This window comes from Falco peregrinus, chromosome 8 (assembly GCF_023634155.1).
Source record: "Falco peregrinus isolate bFalPer1 chromosome 8, bFalPer1.pri, whole genome shotgun sequence".
NCBI classification, from domain to species: Eukaryota; Metazoa; Chordata; class Aves; order Falconiformes; family Falconidae; genus Falco; species Falco peregrinus.
Window position 1 is genome coordinate 12,746,795 of NC_073728.1, and position 23,899 is coordinate 12,770,693.

The window sequence follows — 23,899 nt, forward strand, 5'->3', positions numbered from 1 at the left end:
AAAATTTATATTCGATTCACTGTTCTTGTCTTAGAATCCATCACACCCACCCTCGTCCTTCACAGATGTCATATATAATATTTCAGATTTCTTTAAAAAAAAGCAAAATTAGATGGCATCCCTTTGTAGGCTACGAGAATTGTTTTTAAAGTGTTTCAAGGGACTGTATCTCCTTAGGGTCTTTATATGCTGTCTCCACTGTTTTCCTAAACATAGGCATCTTGGTAATAATTTAAGTGGTTCAAAATCTGTAGTTTCTTACTACTTGATAGCAAGAATTAAGGTTCCCAGGCTAGGTTTCCATACAGCATAAATATACTATTTCAAAGTATAAAATATTTCTGTTTCTTGAAATGAAATGCTAACTCCTTTTGGTTTTAAACAGAACAGATTTTATGAAATGCTTTAGAAATGTGTGAGTTTCTCACGTGTCAGCAAATATTCAAAATTCTTTTAACGGACAAAATTTTGAGGAGGTATTACCTCAGTTTGGGTATGAATCAGTGGTGTTTGCTAGCAGTCCAATCATACCGAATTATATTTGGAGTACTATTTTAAATAAGTACTTTGTGGATGTAATTCTAATTGTATGACTATTCCTCCCTTTTTTTTAAAATAAAAATTGTGACTAAAATATTCTAATGTGATAAAGTTTCCATTTTGGAATTATATTGGGTGTATGAGATCTAAGCTGTGAAAACTGCTAGCAAACAGGGACTTTTTCCCCCAAATTAACTCAGTTTAAGGTGTTCTGGCTATGAGATCATGTTTTATCTTAATCTAACAGAACAAGTAAAAAGGCAGAAACAAGGAGAATTTAGGGTCAGTTGCAAAGAGCTCACAGTGTTGAAATTTCTTTAAACAAATCAAAGGGGTATTAATGGTATTTGTGGCATTTGGGATTTCAGGGTGTGATTCTATCCCAGGCAGACTTGTCAAAAGCAAGAGTCGTTGCACTGAAATTATACATGCTCAATGTTTAACTGGTATTAAAGTAATTTGAGATGACAGACCATTTCCATGCTCTTTCAGAACAGGCCATGTTACCATCAATGTATTTAGGAAATTAATAATATTATTTTATATAATTTGCTCATAAATGATAAGCAAGGTGGATTGAAATGCCTTTGCTGACGTACGGTAAGCGGAGATGTGTGTCTGTCCTTCTAATACTGGATGACAAATAACAAAACTATGAAGGTGCTCATTACATCTCAGATATGAAAATGTTCCTCGTGTTTTCATGTGTACACGTATATGCCTTCAAGAAGTGTGTATACGTATATGCCTTCAAGAAGTGTATATACGTATGTGCCTTTAAGAAGGACCCAGCAGGGTTTCTTTGATTTTGTTTTCTGTTTAGTAAGTGTGCTTTCTGCTTTCTTGTAAAAGCCTGATAACTAAATTATTGTCGTTTGTATCTTCATGCTTATTCTGCTTGGGTATATTACCTAGCAGATCTTTGGAGCAGTGAGTCTTGGATCGAAATTAACTAGAAAATAGCCTTCAGCATGATAAATATGTGTGTTTAGACAGAACCTGGGGAAATCCTTCTAGCCTCTGACAGAGCCCCTAAAGGGAGCTGGCAACTGTATAGCAAATTGATGTGTGCAAATCTTCAGCCTCGCAGCAGATACAGTAAATATGTGCAGTGTAACACAGCAAATATGTGAAGGCTTTTACTTACAGAGGTGTGTAAATGTTTACAAATATGATTAACTGCAGAGCACAAAATCCATTCGCAGCATCAAAGGCAAAACTAAAATTACTTTTTCCCACCCCCCTCCAGGATTATGCTGAAAAGAAAAACACGATAGCAAAAGCTCTGGAAGATCTTAAAGCCAACTTCTACTGTGAACTCTGTGACAAGCAGTACTATAAACACCAGGAGTTTGACAATCACATTAACTCTTACGATCATGCTCACAAACAGGTAAGAAGAATCTGCTCACTACTTCAACTTAGTTTCAGGTGGAATAATGAAGTAAGATGTCCTTCAGGTGAGCCTGGAAATCAGGGTTGATTTGTGCCCAAAATTCAGGTTCTGGGAAGCAAAATACACTGTTTTCTTAGAAAGAAATCTTGACATGAAGATGTTGCTTCACGTAACAACTCAGAGTTGAAAACTCTGAGATGGAAAGAAAGGGAAATGTGAACATTTGAAATGTGAAGGTGAACAGGGAATGATGAAAAAATATGATTACGAGTGTTAATGTAGAGTTTCCTTGTTAGCGATTTAATTTGGCACATAAATACTGTGGTATACCTAAGAGATGACTTATGGGAAGCATTTGTTATAACAGATGTGGATAAGAAACTCAACGTAATTTTTGGTAAATTTTCTTTTAGTGCAGATACCATTCTGAAATGGGCTATATGGTTTTACTTAAATATACTGAATATTAGAAAACTGCAGTTATGAAAAGTTTCTGGCTCAGCTCACAAGCAGATACATGTTAGCTTTAAAACATCGGCATTTGCATTTTTACCACCGCATTTTATCACTGCACCTCCAAGTTGTGTGTCCTGCTTTGGTAATGTAAAAGCAGTGCTTCCACATAACAAGAGAGGCAGTGCATCCCAGGGTAATGTCCTGGTTGCCTGAGGAGTCAGGACTATGTAATTTGGAGGAAAAGACAATGCATCTTGACTGTACTATAGAGATATTTTATGATAATGTAAAGATATGTAATATGTGTGCAGGAAATTTCTACTTAGTCCACTTAGCTGACAATTATTCTGTATCTATTTCTTTTTAATTATTTAATCTGGTGAAATCATGTGGTTGTGGATCTGGTTGATTGCTTTTCTTTCTAATTGAATCTTCCCTTGTCCTGTAATTCTGCTCAGAGTGAACATGGATTAATTGCTGTATGTGTTTTATATCTGCATTATGTAAGCCAATTATTTGCCATTCTTTCCTTCAGTGCTCCTCCCTGAAACACTTCCTTCCCTCTCTCTCACTGGTATTTTTATTTAGCCCATAATTTACGGTGTCAGTGTGTTAGATTTAGTTTTGAGAAGTATGGAGATGTGGACTTCAGCAGCAATAGCAGTCTGTGAGAAGCTGGAGAGAAAGATATATTAGATAAGAAATCAGCAGCTAGCTTCTTTGCATCCTATAGATGTTTATTATGAGTTGCAAATATTTTTATTTAAAATAAGCTGGAACTGATTCTTCAGGTGTTACGTCCATACAGCAGCATCTCATTGATGGAGGCAGCAAAAAAGAAAGTGATGGGCAGAATCTTCTTCACTTGAACTCAAGATGTTTATTTATTAATTTTTCAGTGTTCTGAAGCACTTCTAAAAAATGAAGACCTGAAGGCTGTAGTGTTTGTTCCTCTATTCAGGACTGATGAAAAATTGATTTTGAAACTGAGGTCAGGTGTGAGACCTGGGGCTTGTTTCCAATGGCTCATATGGTTATTCTTCTTTCCTGATGGCTTTAGGCAGGAGGTGGTGGGCACTGCAGAAGGGTCTGACAGAGCATGGCAGATCATACCTCTCCATCTTTTCTGCGTGAGGCCTCTGTGTATGTGTGTGCATGTGGCTTTGTGGATGGTTTTGGTGACACACAGGAAGCCATCTTCCTCTGTAAGACCTCCACAACTCTGATCTTCCTGGTAGGAAATCAGACAAAAGTTTCTAGTTTTCCAGTAGAAAAAACAGTATGGATGTTTGTTTGGGCAGAGCAATAATTTTCTGTAGTATTACTGACAAATTAGACTATTGATTCCTGAGATTAAAAGGTTAAGTCAAGTTTAACTCTTCTGAAGTTTTTTTTGTTTTGTTGTTGTTGGTTTTGTTGTTTTTTTTTTTTGTGTGGTGGTTTCCATGGCTGTTATAAAGGAAACCCATTCCTCTTCCTGTATTTTGGGTGAAAAAGGGGGCAGGCAGCAAATGCTGCAATGCAAGCTCACTCAGATTTGCTCATTTTTCAAGAAAGTTCATACCACCTGCTTTTTTTGAGTAACCTGATTTTGCTAAGTGTGCTAGAGCCATTGCAGATGCTACTGTTGAGTGCTCTGAATTTGTCTTTGAAACTTCCTACCTCAATGGCAGAAGTTTTCCAGCAGTTCAATAGGGGTGAGAGGAACAGATAATCTGGTTTTGGATTGTGCTTCATATTTTTTTCTCTTAACTTTCTCCCTTCAATCACACCTTTCTACTAATAATGGACAGGTAAGCGAAAGCACCTACTAGAAAAAAGTTCCCATGATCCAAGAATTAGCTGTAAGCAGCCAGTTCAGTGTCTCATTCCCAGCACCTGACAGTGGTTTTTGTATGATCAAATGGATGAAAGCTCTGCCACAACCTGAATTCATCCCTGCTGTTCTGAAGAGCCATATTTAGTCCTAACTGAGCATTGTTAGCACCCTATCTAAGCCATGGGATGGTGTACCGGTGAAAATATTTGTAACAGCTCCTGTACCTCAGTTTTACTGTAGAAGATTTTCTTTCCATTGATTCAAATGTTGCTAGCACAGAAAATTTACAGGATTTGCAACAGAAGATTTTCTAATTATTTAGTTTTCCTCTTTGGGGTGGGGGGCACTGTACTGTCAGGGGTTGGTTGTGTTTTGATTTATTGTGCCTTATAGCTTCTGAACACTCGCTTTGAGATAGTATGAGGTCCTTCTGACCAGTCCAGAAAGAAAGGGTAGAAATGGGGGGAAATAATTTTATCTCCTAGGACCTGAAGGAGTTCAGAGCAGTTTCTCAAGATCTCCACTGCCTCTGTTAGTGTTTTCTCGTTCTTAGCTTTGACAATGTGGTTTGGAGAGCAATATCTGTAGCCTTTATGAAATACTTCTGGAAAAGCAACTTGCAAGCACTTAGACAAAAAAAAAAAAAAGGAAAAAAACCACCAAAATATAATGCAGGTAAAATGTTCTGGGCTCAATACAGAGAGAAATGTAACTAAGGCAGAACCACTATTATTTCATATAGTAAGAAGAGAATTGCTGTTTGATGATGACGATCTAAAATCACAGAATGCAGCTTTTGAGACCCATGCCAGGGATTTAAAAACATCTGTATGGTTTTATGCAACATTTCTTAAGTATTTGGAAGCGCACGAGGAGCTCTCTGAAGTGCTGTATTTATGCAGGGGGAAAAAAGTCCTGCCTGAGTTCCTCAGAACACTGCAGTTTTGATAAATGTGGCTGAGCATGAAGTCCTGGGCTCTGAACGACCTTTGTCTCATAGCCGTTCAGAGCTGGTGAGTTGTGGTGTCTCACTGGTGAAGAAGGCTGGATCACACAGCTAGCTCCCTCCAACAGTCATTCCTCAAGAGACTTCTTGTCGCTACAAGAGCAAAGGTGTTTTATTCCTGTATTTGAAAGTCTTCCTCTCCATGCCAGAACTTCTGATTAATTGCCTAATATCACGGCAGCCCACTGGGGCTTGGTGCTGTTTCCTCTCCCAGGAGTGCTCTTCCAAATTTCGAACAGCAACAATAAAAGAAAAGCTGTTAGGAAAAATAAAATTAATAGCCCTAATGTATTTCTATCTAGATATGCAAATAAATCAAGTAAGTAAATTATAAGTAGGAATTTTCCCCACAGAACCAGAGGTCATTTCTCAAACTGTGTCTCCCTGGATGAAAATGATCTCCCTGCTCTGAAAATGTATTTACTATTGTAGGGAGGTAATAACGCACAAATTTTGCAGGAAGGCTAAATTAGTAGTTGTCTCCTTGCCCTAGTCCAGACACAGATTTCTCCTGTCTACATTCTTCTCTCCTTACATGTTTTTCTTCTTTGCATGTTTTTTAGAGATCAGTGCCAAATAAGCTAGAGAATATCAATCTGTAGCCAACCAGAAGTCCAAACTTTAGTTGTCTTTGTGTGTTTATTGAATAAATGTTTCATGGAATATGGGTGAAGAAAAAGAAATTCAGAAGTGGAAGGCTACAGTTAGGCATAAAAATAATGAAACCCCTGTTAGTATATAGTATATAGTAAATATTTCATTTACTAATGCTGTACCTTCTATGAGGTATGAAGCATATAAGCTATAAAGTAAGAGCAGTGTAGCACATTTGGGCATGCCAGTACTCTCAGCCAAAATAGGTGTTAGCAGTTGTTTGATTCTGTCATTTAAAAACAAGGCAGTGAATCCATGTAGTCATCATTACAGCTTTTTAAAAATATCTCATTGTAAAGTTATTACCTCTTAAAATGAAAAAATAAAAAAATCCCATCTTTTCTGCTTGGTTGGCGCCTGCGGAGAGCACACCGCAGGGCGCCTGCCGGCCAGCGTAACACAACACAGACACTGCGGTGGGTCTGTGCCCAGGCCATCTGCAGCTCCTGGCGTAGCCACACAGCTCATACCTGTGTGAAGGGAAACGTGATACATAATGTGAGAATTACAAAGTGAAAGAATTTAACTGCCTGGAGCCAACAGTATTTTATGTCATGTTTTTCAGGTGTGCTTTTTGCAGGTTGGGCTCCCCTGGAGCTATTGGAATCAGAGAGAGGCAATGTGTTCTGTATCATCTTGGAAATGCAGAAATGGTGGTTCTCAAAAAAAGTGTCATCTTTGACATACTTATAGAGCAGTATGTCAATAAAGAACTTTGTTGTACTGCAGAATAAAATCTTAAGAACTTGAAAAATGAAGACTTGCTTCATAAGCAAAACAAATGGGAGAATAGTGGGTCAGAGTTTTGAGGGATATATTCACCACTAAGATATTTCATAAGATGAGAATATTAAAACTTCTGTTTCACAAGTTTTAAGTGTAGCCCTTCCTGTGGGAAAGCTGGAGTTGGCTACCTGATAGGGGAATGGTGAAGGGGATCTCGAGCAGTGATGCAGAGCAAGACAGCGCTCTGTGTCCAGCTTTGCCAGGCTCTGCTTGATGAGATGCGGGAGGAGGGGGAAGGTCGGCTGCTCTCAGCTGGGTCCCTACCTTTTCCACTAGCCGACAGCCCCGGTGCAGCTCAACGCAGCCTGAAACAGCATTGCATTTCCTGGACCTTGCAACCCACTGAGCCCTGCCAGGAGGGACGTGTAAGATGACGAAAGAGACAGGAGGGCCATGGTGAGAATTTATGGCCATGAAAATCCCTGAAAGTGATAAAATAAATCACTTCTTCAACACCACCTAAGCTGGTCTTGGATCAGAAGAATGCCCGTGTGGATGTCTTGGTGCCGAGCCCTCAGTGCCTTGCGTGACTGAGGGGGTGACTGTGTGTTTGCAGGGAGCGTGGTGACGGGCAGCAGGAGCACAGGTGCAATGCCAGCTGCTTCATGCCCTCGTGGGGAAAGCGTGACCCTGGTGTATCCCGTTCGATGGACCTTGTGGGACACAGGGATGCACGTGTAGCATCATTCTGTCTGTTCCTTGCAAGTGAAAATAATTCTTTCAAGTACATTTCAGTATTTCTCTTTTTCTTTGTGTTTTTTTTTCTATCCCTGTAGCTAAGTGACTTGTCCCTTTTGATATTGGATAGTCAGGATTCTTGCAGTGGGTTTTCTGGAGTGGAGAAATTGTACATTCCTTCCCTTACTTCAGCTTGTTTCTCACCTTAGAAGATGGAACGACGCAGTGTCTCCTTGTGGGCAGGCAGTCTTAACTTTCTGAATATTAAGCAAGCATAGATGAAGATTTAAACATTTTTGTTTGAATTGATGTTTTGTAGCTCTTTCTTACTGTTATTGGTTTCCCAGAATGTAACTTAGCATCTCTTCCTATATATCTTTTTTTTTTTTTTTTCCCCCCCTCAGGAAAAGATAGTAATCTTTGTAGCCTTTTTAAATATTAAGCGAACATGAACAAATGTTCAGCTGTGTTTTCCTATACATAAGTATATTTGTAATGCACATACAACCATGAAATGACCCCCTCCTCTTCCAAACACACGCTGCTCCATCACTGTATTTCAGGGTTTTTTTCCCATGATTATTGCATTATCTAATGGTCTTTTCTGTCTGGAATGGGGTTGGTTTGTTTTTTTGGTAAAAAGCTTCCTTTGAAGTCTTAAGCACTGATACTGACAGTAATGCTAATACGGGTCATCACCAGGCCTATTAATTACAGCTCAGCACTGCTGGTAGCATTGGAGCAGACACTCTGTTCTTCCTTTCTCAACTCCTTTTTTTTTTTAAAAAAAAAAAAGAAAGCATAAACAAAACGTCAAACCTTTTGCTGTTACTCTGAAGAGGAAGGCAGAATTGCCAGCATGACAGGAGCACATTGGGCCACAAAGGAAGAGGGAAACGGAGTGGGGATCTCTGCCCCGTTGCAGTGTGAGGATGTGTCCAGAGCAAACGCTGGAGAGGTTTCCAAGGGGGAGCCCGTTTCTGGATTGTGGGCTGCCAAGAGTGCTGCTTCTGGGTCACCCCTGGTAGGTGGTTTGGGGTAGGTTTTGGTGTAGACAACACGAAGTGTAGGCTGCAGGAAAAGGTGAAATACATCCCTGTTGCATTAAGGCACAAGGACACTTGGAAAGAGTTTTGCTGGTCTGTTAGTACTGCATCTACATTGGCAGGCTGCCGATGGTAGTCTTTATTCTGCTTCATAGAATGTATACTAAAATAAAACAGTTAAGTTCTGTTCTTTACGTATATTTCAGTATATTTAGGGAGAAACATCACACACTGTTTCCTGGATAAAAGAAAAAAAATATTTTCCTTCCAGTTTTTGTTTTACCTATAAAATTTAATCCCAGAAATTGTTATCAGTGTAAAAGAGTATTTAAGCACTCTTTAGCTCAAAACTTGCACTGATGGGTTAGATGAGGATATTCTTGAGTAAGGTATTAATACTGAAAATGCAATTTTGTTGCCAATGAACATTCTGTTTCCTCATTACCAAAAAAGACATATCACTATGTTCCTGCCTTAGTAATTATAACAGAAAAGATACTGCATAACATTTTCTGTCTTTCATGTTTGGGAAATGCTGTTCTGTAATAATGTTTGATTAACAAATTGACTTATTTTTTCTGAAAAAAAGTGTTTTTAGAAGAAATATAATTACAGTAGAGAAGTATATACCCTATTTGTCCCACTAATAGCTTGCAAACAGAGTATTAACCCCATGCACTGACACATCTAAACTCTGCGAGAATTGTATTTTATACCCTACAGCTTGTGCATGCTGGTTTATATGTGAGAGTTCATTCTTCATCAGGAAGAACCGCGCAACCTTTTCAGTACAAGCCACAGTAAATCTTAGGGTTATTATTGCAGTCTTTGCTGATCCGTGCAAAATCAATCCTTCATTCATTTCAGAAAACGCTGGTTCTTCTCTTTATGGTAGTTCTGACCCGTTGACAAAACATAGCATTGCAATAATGTTGCCTTTTGTGAAGAGATGTGACAAATCGCAGGAACTACGTGGAGGTGGTAGTGGGTTTCCCTCCAGTGATGACACCTGCTCAGCCCATGCGCTGTGTGCAGTAGGACATCGGGAAGTCTGCAGAGCCAGGCGTTAACTGACGGTACATCTAAGGAAAGGTGGCACGCCTGCAGCAGGTGACTAGTGCTGTGGTTTCTTTAGGCAGGCTAATGCTACTCTAGAAACAATAATTACTGTTCTGCATGTTTTAATTGCAGCTCAGTAGCGGCTTATACAGAAATGTCTTCGAGTTCCTAAACCACTCTGGGTGCGTTGAGCAAAGTCTACAATATGATCTCGGGTTTTTCTTCCTTTTTCCACATGCAATCAGTGGAGTCTTGGGACAATTCAGCTGGAGAGCCTCTTCTGTGTTCCTGGTTGGCTTTTTGGGTTTGAGCTGCTGTGGTTAGCTGCTTGGCTTTTTTTCTGGTTTGTTTTTTAGTTAGTGCTACCACTGCAGCTGTCCAGTAAAGGTCTGAGTGGCTCCCTAATTTAAACTTTCCCCTCCCTCACACTGCGCATGGATGAAATCAGAAAGGCTGAAGTAAGGGCTGTGTGAGCATTTGAAGGGACAGGTTAGGCGAGCAGGCGTGCAGTCTGTTTTGACCTCTGAAGGCAGACAGGCAGTAGCCCTCATTGAAGAAGATTTCAAGAGTCGGAGTAGAGGAAAGCAAAAAGTGTGCCCCTGCCTTCAGTCCTGTTTGCATTTCGGATTCAGCTGGGCCTTTTCCTTCATCTCAAGGATACCATACACATATGTTCCAGTAATGCCTCCTAGTTTCTCACTGTGCTTTCACCTGTGCTTGTTCATGACAAACATCCTTGTGACAAACCTGACTTATTCTGTAAAGGACCTTTCAATTTCTTCCAGAGTCTCTGTGAGTGGCAGAAGGGTAGTGGTTCAACATCAAATGACTGAAAGTGTTGATGTCTTTTCGTTGAATGATTTATTTTACTTAAGACATTCAATGTGCCGAAGACAATATAAATGCAAGCAGTCTACATGACTGTGCCTCCCTCTTGCAGGCATCCTTGTCTTTCCCGGAATTTTCTGTTATGCAAGTTGCATCTTTTCTTAAATTAAAACCAACAAGAGACCCATGGTATACTGTAATTTAAATAATAAATAACATTAATTCAGCTTCATTCATGATTAATGCTACTACTTTTAAATTCCCGGCTTCTCTGATGTAACTTATTTCTGTTGTTTTGATATACTCAATGATACCAAGAAAGAACACAAAAAGGTGGCTCTGCACCTGTAACCCACCTTTCATTTTTTAGCACTGAAAATGAAGAATGTTAAAAAAAAATTACTAAATGAAAACCTCCACCTTATTTAATTCTGATTTGTATTTATTCCTTTTTAACCACCTTTATTGTATATTTTTGTATAGCTATTAAGTGCTTGCCTGCAGTGGCATCTGTATATTCACATCTGATACAGGATCTCATTTTGTCACATGATTTGTAACTACAGAGAGTTATTTTCTGCCTACAATTTTTTTGTGATGAGAACTAGAAACAAACCAAGAGACTCACAGTGACAGCATGGAAGAGAAGGGTTACTGGAGGTTAGGGATCATTGTCACAGACTCCCTTAAAGATCAGGTTGTCTCCTCCTCACCTCCCTGCAACTTCTTCCCTTACTGTTATTGTATTCCCTCTCCTGGCTGCAAGAAAAGCAGCTGTCCCCCAGCCAAAGGGGGTTTCCTGGAGGCACACTGGTTCCAGTGAGCATTGCAAAACCAGGGCAGTTTAAGGATACTTAAGGTTGTCAATAGCCTTTGTCTCACGGACAAAAGCTGTGGTATGAGACATTGCTGTCACTAGGTAGGATAAAAGATGGAAGGCTATATTAATTTGAAAATGAACTCACAAATGAGACAAAATAGAAAAATTTAAGTGAAGCATTAAAATGATGCTTATCAAACTCATCCTTAGTTTTCACTCTCTTTTGCTAAGCAAGCATAAAGCTAACATAAATCGTTTTCTTTTTCTTCTGTTTTGTGAGACAGAGGCTGCTGCCACCTGTCCTTCTGTCTCCTCTTTCTTTGCAGTCCCACTTCTCTGCCTCAGCAGGAGACTTTTCTTCTATGCTTAATGAATCTTTCTTTTTCCTTTGTTTGGATATGAGTACGACACATGCTACTGATGTGGGTTACTTCATTTTCTTCCCTAATTTCTGCCCATAGTTACATGATTAGCATTTCTAAGGAATACCCCAATTAGTATATTTTCTTGTCATCAGCATACTATATAAGGTTGGCTAAAAGTTATGTATTGTATAATGCGAAATATATTCAAAATACCATCTATGATAAGTTATTATAGTCTACCTGTGAGTGTTATATGCTCACTAAATAAGAACATGTTTGACTCCTAACCTGTCTCTCACATCTGCTCTGCCTGCAAAGCCTGTGACCTCTTCATTGAGTACTTGGCATTTGCTTTGCACAGTGGAAGCTCTATTCTGAGTTACTCCATAGTGATCAACACGGCCAACATCTTCAAAAGGCCAGACCCAATATAACATGAGTTCAACTCATGTCTCAAAGAGCAAAGAAGGTTTCTGGGGGGCAGGCAAAATCACTGGGGTATGAACAGCTAAAAAAAAAATACAGAGAATATTTGCGAGGAGATTTTGTGTTCAGATGCTTAGAAGTAGGTCAGCCCTGAAGCAGATGTCCATCCACCCCATGCCAAAATTCCTGCAGGGGCATATGCTATACTCAAGCCTATTTTAGGATCCTTCTTTTTCACCTAATGCCCCCCCCCCCCCCAAATATATATATTTGGAGTGAGGAGGAGTGGCCATCCAAGCAAAGCTCTCGTAACAGCTGAGCAGTAGGATTTGCAATGGTAAGAGCTGGGCATCCTTAAAATGGCAGGTGTTGAATAACCACTTATGATGATGAGGTGGAGGCTTACTTTACTTAAGTAATGGTCTTAAATGATAGCTTTTTCAAATGGCTCTGCAGGTACTAGATTTTCTTTACAAGCACTGTTCAGGTATCTTACTTTGGCTGTGCACACATGCCTGGCTATGAACCAGGGGAAGCTGGACTAGCTAATGACTCATCTGTCAGCCTCGATTAACATGAAGATCAACAAGGCAAATATAATGTCATATCATTTTCCTTAAGCAATGGTGAGGAGAAAATATTGTGTATTAAAAAGTGCCAGGTTTGGAAGGTTTTTTTATTCTTTCAGTGTAAGAAAGTGTAAAATTCCAGGTTTATGGCCCCATTTGAGTAGAGCTTCACTAGCTGCTCATTGTAGGATGGAGATTCACCCACTACAAAGGAGCTTCAGTGCTTTCCTAAATGGGTCTGCACAGAGAGGACTGACTCCTTTGCAAATCCTTCAAATTGCCACCTGAACTGGAGATCCTTGATCTGTAATTTATTCTTAAGTAGGCAACTGAGAATAACATGGTTCAGATAGTGTACATCTCTTTTCTTGGTCCACTGCAGAAGGTGAGCAATTCTGCAGGTGAAGCAAACCCAGTTATTTTGATGATTTTTTTTTTTTTTTAAGTGAAAGGAAAGAGAAGCAGAAGCACAGGTCTGAATGTAATGGGAAGAAGGAGTGAGGGGAGGGAGACAGCAGGCAGTGAGGTCGCGGAGGGAACAATACCCTCCTGCCCTTGCACTTATTGAGGGGAGAGCTGACCTTGCTGCAGGAGGTGGCTAGAGGCGTGCAGGAGGCTGCTCAGCTCTCGGCAGCAACGGACACCCTGAATAGGTGCCCGTCACTCCTGGGGCAGGGATTGTGTGTAGCTGGAGGATGTAAAGAAGTGGTATCGCGTGCCCTCCTGAGCACGCCACTTCAAGCACGCACTCATACGTGTGTGCTTTGGAAAATAAAAAATAAATTTAAAAAAATACAGAGTGCTTATAATAAAACAAAATAGTAGTCACTTCTGGGAGTATAGGTGATTTCTGCAAAGTAAACTGCCTACTATATTGCTGAGGAAAATACTTTCTTGGACATTTGTATCTGCTGTCATTGACAATAAAATTGCTTGAAATATAAAATATGGTAGTGTGTTGCCTACCATGACAGAAACTGTAAGAGGTTTTGACCTTTAGTATGCTTTAATGGGTGCTCTACAGAGGAACTGACACTTCCATTTATTAACTTGTAATTGTCCAAAATAAATCCTGCTTTTTTCCCCTCCCAGTAGATTGAAGCCTGGTATATGTTAATTGTGCTGGCTCTTCCCCTGCCCTGACACCTTGACAGCTCTTGTCAGCTTTTAAAAGTTATTCCCGTATGAAAACTATACCTCTACTGGTTATTCTCCCATAACGGCCTTGCCAGTCATCTCTTCTGTGTTTTTTAATTCTGACATCAAAGTTTATGCTATAGTGTTGCCCCCTGACAGGAGAGTGTTCTCTAATGACTAGCAGTAGGTCAGCACTCCCTATTTCGGAGAGAATGCAAAAAAATTGAATCCAGCATTTGGGTTTGCAAGTATATGCCTGGGGCTCTTGCTTTACTAAGGCTCAGGTATTTGCTTTTCATTAAAGAAATGAGGTAGTACAGTAAACTGATTTATTAGCTGTACCACCCGGTGCTCTCATCTCATCAAATCTCACACTGTGCAAGACTAGAGCATCTCATAATTTCAAAAAAAAGAGAGCTAATTAACATTTATGTGCTACAGGACATGATGGTACTTCAACGGGTGGCACTTTTTCCTTTGATTCAGTATTGGAGCAATATAATTGTGTTGCCGGAGTTGCTGCCTTCGAGATACAAAACCCGAGACCTTGACCGCCAGGATAATTGAAGTTCCCAGACTGCTTTCTTAGGAGCAAGGGTGGGAACTCCAGTCGTGCACTGGCCAAAATCCAGGCAGGTAATTAGATTCTGTTACATTAATGCCCCCTGTGGCTTCAGCTGATGATAGCGACTTCTCTTCCCATCCTTGCCGTTCGGTGTAATTGGTGCACACCAGCAGACAGCTGCTGCCCCCCCTCAAAGTCGAGTGGTTGTGCTGTGCTGATGAACGGTGCGGTGTATTCCTTAAGCCTAGCACCTGTAAAAGAATAAAAAGCAGTTACACCGTAGAGTTCATTGCTGTCAGAAAGATAGGTTTTGGCCAGGGAAAAATACTACTTTCTGTGTTTGAGTTTTTGAGTCACCAAAAATCACTGGTTTCTGCATTTGGGTTACGTGTCAGCAGATGAATGGTGCAATTACCCCAGCACTAATCAGATCACATTGAAGAGAATGCAAGGTAAAGGCAACACTTTTGCTTCCACTTGCTGAAAGTGCAGTGGCATAATATTATTTGGGAGAGTTTGATGAATTTTAATGGGGGGGGGGGGTTGATTGTTTGGGGGGTTTGTTTGTTTGTTTTTCCTTTTCCTGGCGTGTTCTCTGACATGCTCTAGAATCTAACTTTTTTCTCCCTCTGACCTGGAAGATGGTGAAGTTACAGTAATACTAGGGAACACACAGTGATCTGGAAAAGGCTAATAAACTGTTTCTCTTCAGGTCATTGACTCTGAAGTATAGTAACTTCTTTAAGATGTTGTAATTAATGGTTTCACTACATTCAGGATCTTCAAGAGTGAAAGGCAAACCTATCAAAATCAGTAGTTTTGTTAAAACAAAAATAGAGTTTCGTTTCATGTTCCAGTTGGGCTGAGCCTGGAAAACCAAGCTGCCAACTCTGTCTCCCCTGGGAGCTGTCACTAGAAAGACCAGTTCTTCAACATATATGATTGTCACCCCAGGTTCTCCCATTACCTTTAGGATTAAGAACATGAAATGGAAGACATTTCCATTGTAAACCTAATTCGGAGGGCCATTACAAAAGACCACAAATAGTTGAAGAACTGTAGTAGAGGAAGTATCAACCAATTCAAATGTGAATGGACATTAAAAGTAACATGACTTAGTCTTCCCTAAATTTTACACCCGTTAATGTGTTAAGTTAAGCTTTAACATGTCAATGGCTGGAGAATTCCTTCAGAGTAGAAGTGGGAGAGGGAATGCTTTCCCTGGCAGTAAGCAGGAATCTGGACACAGATTGCAGATGTGCTGCATGCAGGGTGCCAGCTGGTGTCTTAAGGGTCAGTAGAAATGTCAAACAGCATGATTTATTGTTAGTGATACTGCCCCAGGCAGAAATGAGAGTTCGTAACATCAAAGTGATGCGTACACTTTGTAGGCACATGAGATTTGTTTCACAACATCTGTTAAGACAAGAAAGCAAGTCAAAGCTGCACTAATTTATCTGCTTGTAAGGGTGTGAGACCGCTACCTGTAACTGTATCAGAACTCTTCATTGCCTTGTGGAGAACACTAGATCTGGTTTCAGCGGTGAGAAGTACTGGGGACTTGCATTGCTTAAATGTGCCTGCATTTGATGAATAGACCCGCTTTGTGCTTGTGTCAGGTGCAGCTGTGTATATGCAGAGTCTCAGGGAAGGCTCAGAATTTCTTGTGGGAAGCCAAGTACCCAAATTTACAGTTCACCATCTTTTACCCATTGAAGGAAAGCTTGAAGTTTTAACACTGCAAAATATTAATGTTTGAATACAAGAGGTACTTAAAATTATGCAAAATTTCTTAAGCAGTTCTCTTGCTTTGTTACTATTATTTAATTTTGGTTTTGTTTATTTTAATTTGTTGCCATTTTCGATGCAATCATTAGTATACATTTTGGAAGGCTAGAGTTAAAAGAGATGGGTTTCTTTCATAAAGATGGCCATTTGCAATTTTTCACCTGGAATCTTATTAGCGCTCTCAGATTTTAGAGAAAAAAAGTGCTAAAGCCCTAGCATTAGCTGTTAGTTCAAAACGTAGCTACAGTCAGTTTATCTCTAAGCAGTAAAGTGCTATACATTAGCAAGATTTGATGAGAATAGAAAACACTATGTAAGTTACAACCAACTTAGTAAAACTAAGTAGCTATTACTTTAGTTCCATCTTCAGTGATCTTTTAGCAAGTTATTTATTTTAGTACAGACTGCTCTAATCTGGGCAGTGGGATCAAGGAAGAGCTTTAGTTGTCTGCTAGCAGCTTACCCAGGGACATGATTCCTCAAAATATGGGAATGTCCTACCAAGCCCAGGTGCAGGTTTTGGTGCACAGAGTGCTGGCACTGCCTTTGCAGACTGGTGAAATGGCAAATGGTCCTGAAAGAAGTCACGTGTTTGTCTGCCACTCCATCTAAAGAAATGTTTTGACTGATGAAACTGTGAACCATCCCCCTGCCTTACGTTAGCAGTGTTCGATGACTTTGCTAATAACTATGCTTCTGTAATAAATTAAAAAACCCCAAAAACATCGTGAAATGGGTCATGTGGATTGCAGCCCCTTCTAAATATTCTCAGATCAGAAATCAGATCAAGTATTGGTACTCTGCAATGCTTTTCATGGCAGCTGCTTCACACTAACTCCATTTTGCAGGCAGAGTTTGAAGGACAGGCTGTTTTGTTTCGCAACTGGGGCTTTACAATAAATCTGAGTCCGAGCCAGAAGTGGTGTATGGGTCTCCTGATTGTCTTTGTTTGAAGCCTATTTGGCCATGCTTTCCTTTAATTATACATGTGCTCACCACCCGGTGTACCATGCATTCATTTGCTGATGTAGCCCGGTTTTGTGGCACGCTGGTAAGGACGGTAGGTCTTTCAGCTTATGTACTGCATAATAGAAATGCTGCTATTCTCTGCTGAATTGCACTTTTTACAGTAACTGGAAGAAATGTTAGTGCATGTGTATTTGTGTTAGAGGTAAGAGTGTAAGTTTTGTTCAGAAAGTTTCTAAGCTTTGGAACTTGAGAAATTTTCTAAGCTTTTCTGAGTCTTTCTGTGAGTATGTGGTTGCATCCTACACAAGAAGGCAAGAAGCAGTTTTGGGGATGACAGCTTGATGAATGGATTGAAGACATTCATAAAGGATGAGTCATTTTGATGCCATTAAGAGACAGAATTCCAACAATATATCCAGGATGTGCAGAGGGAGAAAGTGTTGTTTGTGTAAAGTAGTGTTCTTCAAACCTTCCCTAAGCATCATCTGTGGCAATTTTGCAAAAAACAGAGAGGATGTGAGAGGGAAAAACAGGTGTCTTACAGATCTTTTTCTTATCCCAGTCCACTTGGCAGTACAGCATGCTGCTAAGAAATCTCAGAGCAGTAATGTGGGAACCTTAAGACAGAAGCAACATTTTTAAGACCAGCCTACTTTAAGGGATGTTATAAAGACTGAAAGCAGTATCTGAAAGATCTAGGTTTCCAGGGAAGATAACTTGTGGAGAAAATAGCCCATTTTTTGGTAGGCTAGAAGGAAATGTCGTTATTTGCTTCTCTACTTTTTATAGCTATCTGTAGGAGAAGTATATAAAGAAAATTGAACCCAAATTTGTGGAAAGTTTTTCCTCTGTTCTTCATTAAAAATGCCCTTAAGGTTTTCTAGAAAGAGAGAGATTTGTGTAGTTGAAAAAATTTAAAAAAATACAACTTTGGTGAATAGGAACCAGAAAAATATGGTGATCACCCAGAGGGTTCTCCTGCCAAGTTAAAGACCAACAAAGGTACCTGTTTCTGCTGAATGATGTAGATCTTGTGCAAAAGTAGAGAATCTGGTCTGTAAATACTTATTAATTGTGGAGTGCTGTAGCAATCCTTGTGTAGGGCTTGAGGATTGTAAGAGGTTTCTTTGCAGAGCTGGGAGTTCTCAGAATAATATTATTTGTTCTGGTCTTTGTAAGAAGAGTGGGCAAGGTTTTCATAGCTCTCACCAGTAGTTCTGAGCTGCAGAGTACTTTAGTTTGAGTTTAGTGTAGGGAAAGAGGAAGGCACTTTTTTGTTGGTTTGTTTTTTAACTTGCCTGAACATACAGTTATGCTGACCTTGAGATGATGAAGCTTCTGCTCTTCTTTTCCATTTTCTATGGCAGTGTTTTACCCAGAAATACCTTCACATGGGGTGTAGACATTTTACATCTGTCTTCTGCTAAGATATACAGAAGGTCCATCTAGTTAATTTACCTGTTATTTATGTGTCAGATAGCTTTTTATGGGCTTCTTTTTCTTCATCTCATCAAAGCTTAAGCATATAGCAGTTCAGAGGTCAGTGCCATAGGTTGTGCTCTGTGCTGTCTTCCTCACGTGATGCTCACCTGTTAATCAGAATTTGTATCATGAGAGTGGATGTATTTCTATCCTGGCTGTTGTTATCAGAAAGGAAAGGTAAAAAAGGATATTGCTGGTTTTCCTTGGGAACTGCTTTCTGCCTGTAAGAATGTGGACTGAGATTTGGGTACATTTCCATTCAGTAATGAGCTCTAAGTTATTAGTTAATTATTGTTTTTATTAATTTCCTAGTGATTCTTAATCAAGGGCAAATTATCTCCTGAAAGCTTCGTATCTGATTGAGGCAAGAGAATGTTGTCATGAGTTTCTTCTGGTTTATATGAAACCAGAAGACTGGACCTGCTGTACAGTTCATCAGCTCCGTCAGGTGTTCAGCTGGCTCTCGAGGCTGGGGTACCCCAACAGGCACCTTCTGCAGTTACGTGGGTGAAAGAAACACGCCCGATGTGCAAAGCCAAGAATTTGTTGTTTGTTTAGCTGAAGTCCTAACAGCCTACTGAAAGAATTATTATTAGGCTGATTATAATGATGGTGCTTATAGTCCAAATTATCTAATTATAAGAGCTCATTCCTGATAACAATACAGATACACATAAGCTTTCTAGTGTCTGATCCTTTTCTGGTGTTACAGTCCTCCCAAAGAAGAAAAGGAAGGTGTCGTTACAAGCTATAAACACCGTGAATTCTTCATGTGGTGGGGGAGTATGATGTTGGTATCTGTGGTTTCCTCCTCCTTTTTACCAGGAGGAAGGTGAAGTTAATGTTGATGGCTTCCTTCTGGTCACTCTGAGGTTCATTTGGGGTCATTTCTATGTATTTACTAGCACAAATATGTGCCTCGCTTATTTGCTCTTTCTTCAGTGGTTCACTATATTTTAGTCAAATTTGCTACATATAGTATGTTTTACGTATGTTGGATACTTCTTAATTTTCTTTTATCCCTAAACTCACTTTTATCCATATTTTAAAGTTTCATTCCTTTAGCAAGCAGTAACTGAACACTAATGACTTGTTTATCGTGCTGGGATCCTGCTGTCATCCCATTCCTTGCACCTTCAAGGCCTCTGCTATGATCTCGTGCTTGTCCTATTGGGGTCTCTGTTGCAGTGCTGGTTTCCCTCAGCAGCCACCAAGCTGTGGTTTACTGACAACTTAAGTAATATTTTATTAGTGTAATGTGGTGACACATACATCCTTGCTCTACAGTTACTTATATTTCAGTCAGCAAAAGCAAGGATGCAGTAGAAGACACACACAGTGCAGACACGTGCTCTCCTGACTGCTGGCTACCAACGACTGCTATTTGTGGTAAAGTCACCAGGATGTTACCAGAGTTACTTTACAACACACTTCATCTGCATAGGTGAAAATGAAAGAATAATGCCAGGTTACAGTTTTCATTTTGCCTTGCAAGATGCATACTTCATATTTAATATTTTTTTCTGCAGTCTTGTGTTTTTCTCAGAGCAGTCTGTGTGGTTAGTATTAAAGGTTGGCTTAAGGATAACTCAGATTTTGTCTGTGCCAGTTAGCTGTGGCTGAGACATATGTGTCAAAATTAGCAAAGGCCTATTCTTATCTCAATTTTTATTGGTCAAATTGATACATATTTTAAAGAAGCTTGTCATGGTCCTGGGATAATCGCTGGCAAGGACCAGATCCTGCCGATGAGAAGCAATTTGAGAGCAGAGGCTTTGAACGGCTGACTGATCCAATATAAAACTGGTGTGAGAAGGGGATTGTGATTTAACTCTGACATAAAGAATTAAAATAAAGAGCTTCCTTTGAGAGAATTCATGTATCTCCTTCAGCCTATCACATTTATTAGCGTATCCTTCAAAGATTACAGAAAATAACATTTAGGCGACCTGACTGTAAATATTAATTCCTCATTTTCAGTCATAGTGCATATTGTGGAGGCTGGAAAGATTTAAGATTTGGCGGGTTTGTTTCTGTGGCAGTCTTTCCTAAGAATGTCAATGACCAAGGAGGTTAAAACAGTAAACATAGACTAAAAATTTCCGCTTGCAGTTTTTAACATGCTTGTAGAAAGGGCATCGTGTCCTCCTTCAGTAAGGAAGGAGGAGGAAAGATCAGAATAGCAGCATGATTCCACTGAAGAGAACTTCAGTGAACCATCTTGACCAAGGTGAAAAGCTGGTAGGTAACGACAGACGCTGGTAGGTGTTGGAGGGCACGGGAGTGAAGAGTTGTTGGATGAAGTCTCGAAGAACTCAGAGCTGCCAAGTACATTATTCATGCAGAAAACAGCAAAACAGTCTCCAAAATGAGCAGAAGACAACGTTAACTGCTGAGCCATCCAACACTTGTGTGTTTATGGAGCTATCCATTTTGTGGCCTTATTGTCTCCCACTGGAAAGTCATTCAGAAGAGAAATCCAATTTTCCCTCTGCAAAGAGATGTAGAGGTGACCTTTCTGTGAAAGGAGTTCTTGGTGAGGAAGTCGTTGCTCCTGTGAAATGATTTATGGAAGATGAATGCAGCTCAAATGCGGATTTTCCCAATAGTTTAAAGCTTCCAGATAGAGTTTAGGTGGGATGTTGTGGAGCTCTTTGTTATTGATGCATGGGAAATTGTAACTGGCCAGAGAGTGAAGCACTCATCTATGTTTAGATCTCAGTGACTGGTGCCCACCTGAAAATACCAGGAGGAAGTGCCTCCCTGTATCACTGTTTTGGTTGCAGCAGAACTGTCAAACTTGAAAATCTTGTATATGCTATGCTCAGACAGATTATTCTGGATGCTTAAATTTCACTGTTGGAGTGAAAGTGGTGGATAATTCTGTGGGACCAGGGAGTGGCACATGATGTCTGAAATGGTCCATGCTGGGTTGTTCCCCCTGGAGCAGCAAGAGGAGCTGTGGCCTCTGAGGGCAGCCCCACGCTTACGGCCACCTGCGTTTTCCCAGCAGTGTGGAGCTGAGTTCTTTTCCCTACAGCATTGCCTGTTTCTCTAACAGTCCTATGAATAATCATTTCTTGACAGGATTTACAATGTTGCATATGTTCTTTTTGAATCAGAATCCTAAACGGTGCAGGAGTGGGTGCAAAGGTAAAGTGATCCTTAAAGAGGTGACGTGTACCGGTCTTGTCTTTAATCTTTGTGACTGAAGAAGCTTCCTTAAGCGCTGCTGAAAATTTCCATGGTGAATTTAAAACCTCTGCTCTCCCTGAGCTCAGCAGGAGTTTCTCCATTGACTTCAAGAGAAGCGGAATTAGGCCTAGGATCATTAAAACAGATAACTTTAAATTAGAGACTAGCATATGTAACCACTTTCCAGATGCACAAGTGTGTGTCAGCTTTATGTTCTTTTCATTATCTGGTAAAACTAATTTGATAGGTGAGATGCTAATTCTGTATGTCTATGCTGTTTTCTTCGGTCTTGGCCTTAATATTTATGGAGTATTCAGCTGATTTTTGCTGAAGCTAACAAAAAAATATCCTACAGCTTGCAATAAGATCAGGCTGTTGTTACACACGTGGTTAGTAGCTATCGCAGTGAAATATTCAGTATGCAGTGCTCAGCAATTCTGTAGGCTTGAAACAAGGTTTTTTGCACAATGGCAATGCTGCGGCCATTTAGTGAACTTCCAAAAATGTAATTATCTTCAAACGAAATCAACAAGACTCTTAATTTATGCTCTGTAACCTGTTACTTGTTAAAGTCCTGGAGCCTTGTTCAATTGTAAGCCATAATGCTATCTGAATCCTGCAACAGAGGATACTGGAAAAGAGCAGAAGATGCGCAGGCACTGGAATGATGTCAAATGAAATATGAGGCTTATTGTGCTGGGAAGGGCATTAATCATCATATAATGAAGTATGTGTTTGTTTCTGGCAGATAATTTCTGAAGGAAAAGCGTTAAAAAGAATAGAAAGCTGAGAAGGATTGATTTTTCCTGCTATTGCTTCAGCATATTTCTTTTGCAGTCACCTAATCAAGAGTAATTATTAAGATCTTCACCAAAGACAACCACTAGCTTTCATGTATATTACAGGTGCAAGTGTGCAAAATATTTAATATTCTGATTTTCCCCATGATTTGGAAAACAATAATGTTTTCATTTGGGTTTGGTTTTCATTTTAAGCTCGTTTCATTATTTTTTTCCCTGTGAACGCACATGGGAAGATCTATCTGAACTCAAACACACTTTACAAGAAAAATGCTTCATATGCGAGTCTGAAGTAGTCTCAAAAACTTATTTATATTTAATGATAATTTCAAGTTTTATATTACAAAAGTAGAAAAGACCATTGTGAATTTTCAGTTGTATAACATAATACATGTATTGAATATATATTTGTAGGACCTGAATGTAAAAGCTGGTTCAACAGTTCTTTTCTGCAGACTACACAACAGACTGAACTGCTGTGTATTGCTCAGGTGTGCTTATGAGCAAGTTATAGTTGTTTCTGAATGTTATATGTCTTCATTTAAAGTTAATCAAAATCGCCCACATCATGAAGAATCTCACCTGCTCGTCACCCACCTCCTTTGGGCCCATGACTGGCAGGTAAAACAATCCCAACCTTCTGTTCCTCTTAATCCCCACTTTCTCCCCAGTCTGGGTTGATGCTCTTGACAGTGCTGGAGAAAGAGCAGTTTCACTTCAACTGTATCTATCTATTCAGCAATCTCATGGGCTCCAAGGACTCGCTATTTTAAAATCCTGTATATATCTATATCTGCATATGTTAGATTTCTTCTAATATTAAAAGACTGTCAGGAGAGTATGGCTGTGGTTTGTGGTGGAAATAGGAGAGGAACAGATTATTCACAACCTGCATGTTCCTTGTTATCTGTAGAGCTTAATATCTAATCACATAAAATGGGGTTCTGTTGCAAATCGGTGGAGCTCTCAATTTTTTAAAAAAAGCTTAAGTTTTGAAACTTAAAGTGAGATACATACAGCTATAAGCAGAGGCAGTTAGAAGCAGCTTATAACTTGCAACAAACTGAAAGTTATTCCTACTTCAGCAATACCTCAACGTTATTTATTAAAGGCCTCTCAAAACCAAAGCAAGTGGCCAGTGTAGCCTGTACACTGACAAAGTGTGCCGATGGGATAACTCACTGCGTAAGATGGAAATCGTAAAAATGGTGGTTGGAAGGAGCTAGCGGCTCACCAACATGAGATCATCAAGGAAGATGGGGCTTTTTTCAGCCATGCCTTGAATTTCTGTAGGGCTTTGAGATTCCACAGCCCCCCTGGGTAACGTGTTCCAGTGCGGCACTGCCCTAGCAGGCACTTTTCCCCACCGCTAGCAACAAGTGACTCTCATCTGCTGTGCAGTTCCCGTCAAGCAGTTGTAGGCTGCTGTGAAAATTTCCCCCTTTTCCTCTTCTATTACAGGAACATATTGTAGTAATTAATTCCATACTGGAAGCATGAAAAAAAATTGTTGTC

The 23,899-nt window shown here is 39.9% G+C and overlaps 1 protein-coding gene across 1 annotated transcript in view; it reads left to right on the plus strand.

Annotated features, from left to right (window-relative positions):
* Positions 1-23,899, plus strand: part of ZNF804A (zinc finger protein 804A) — a 153,031-nt gene that overhangs the window by 115,758 nt on the left and 13,374 nt on the right. Inside the window, exon 2 of the mRNA XM_055813135.1 lies at positions 1,790-1,933. Within this exon, the coding sequence (XP_055669110.1) occupies positions 1,790-1,933 (144 nt within the window). The remainder of the gene's footprint in view (positions 1-1,789; positions 1,934-23,899) is intronic.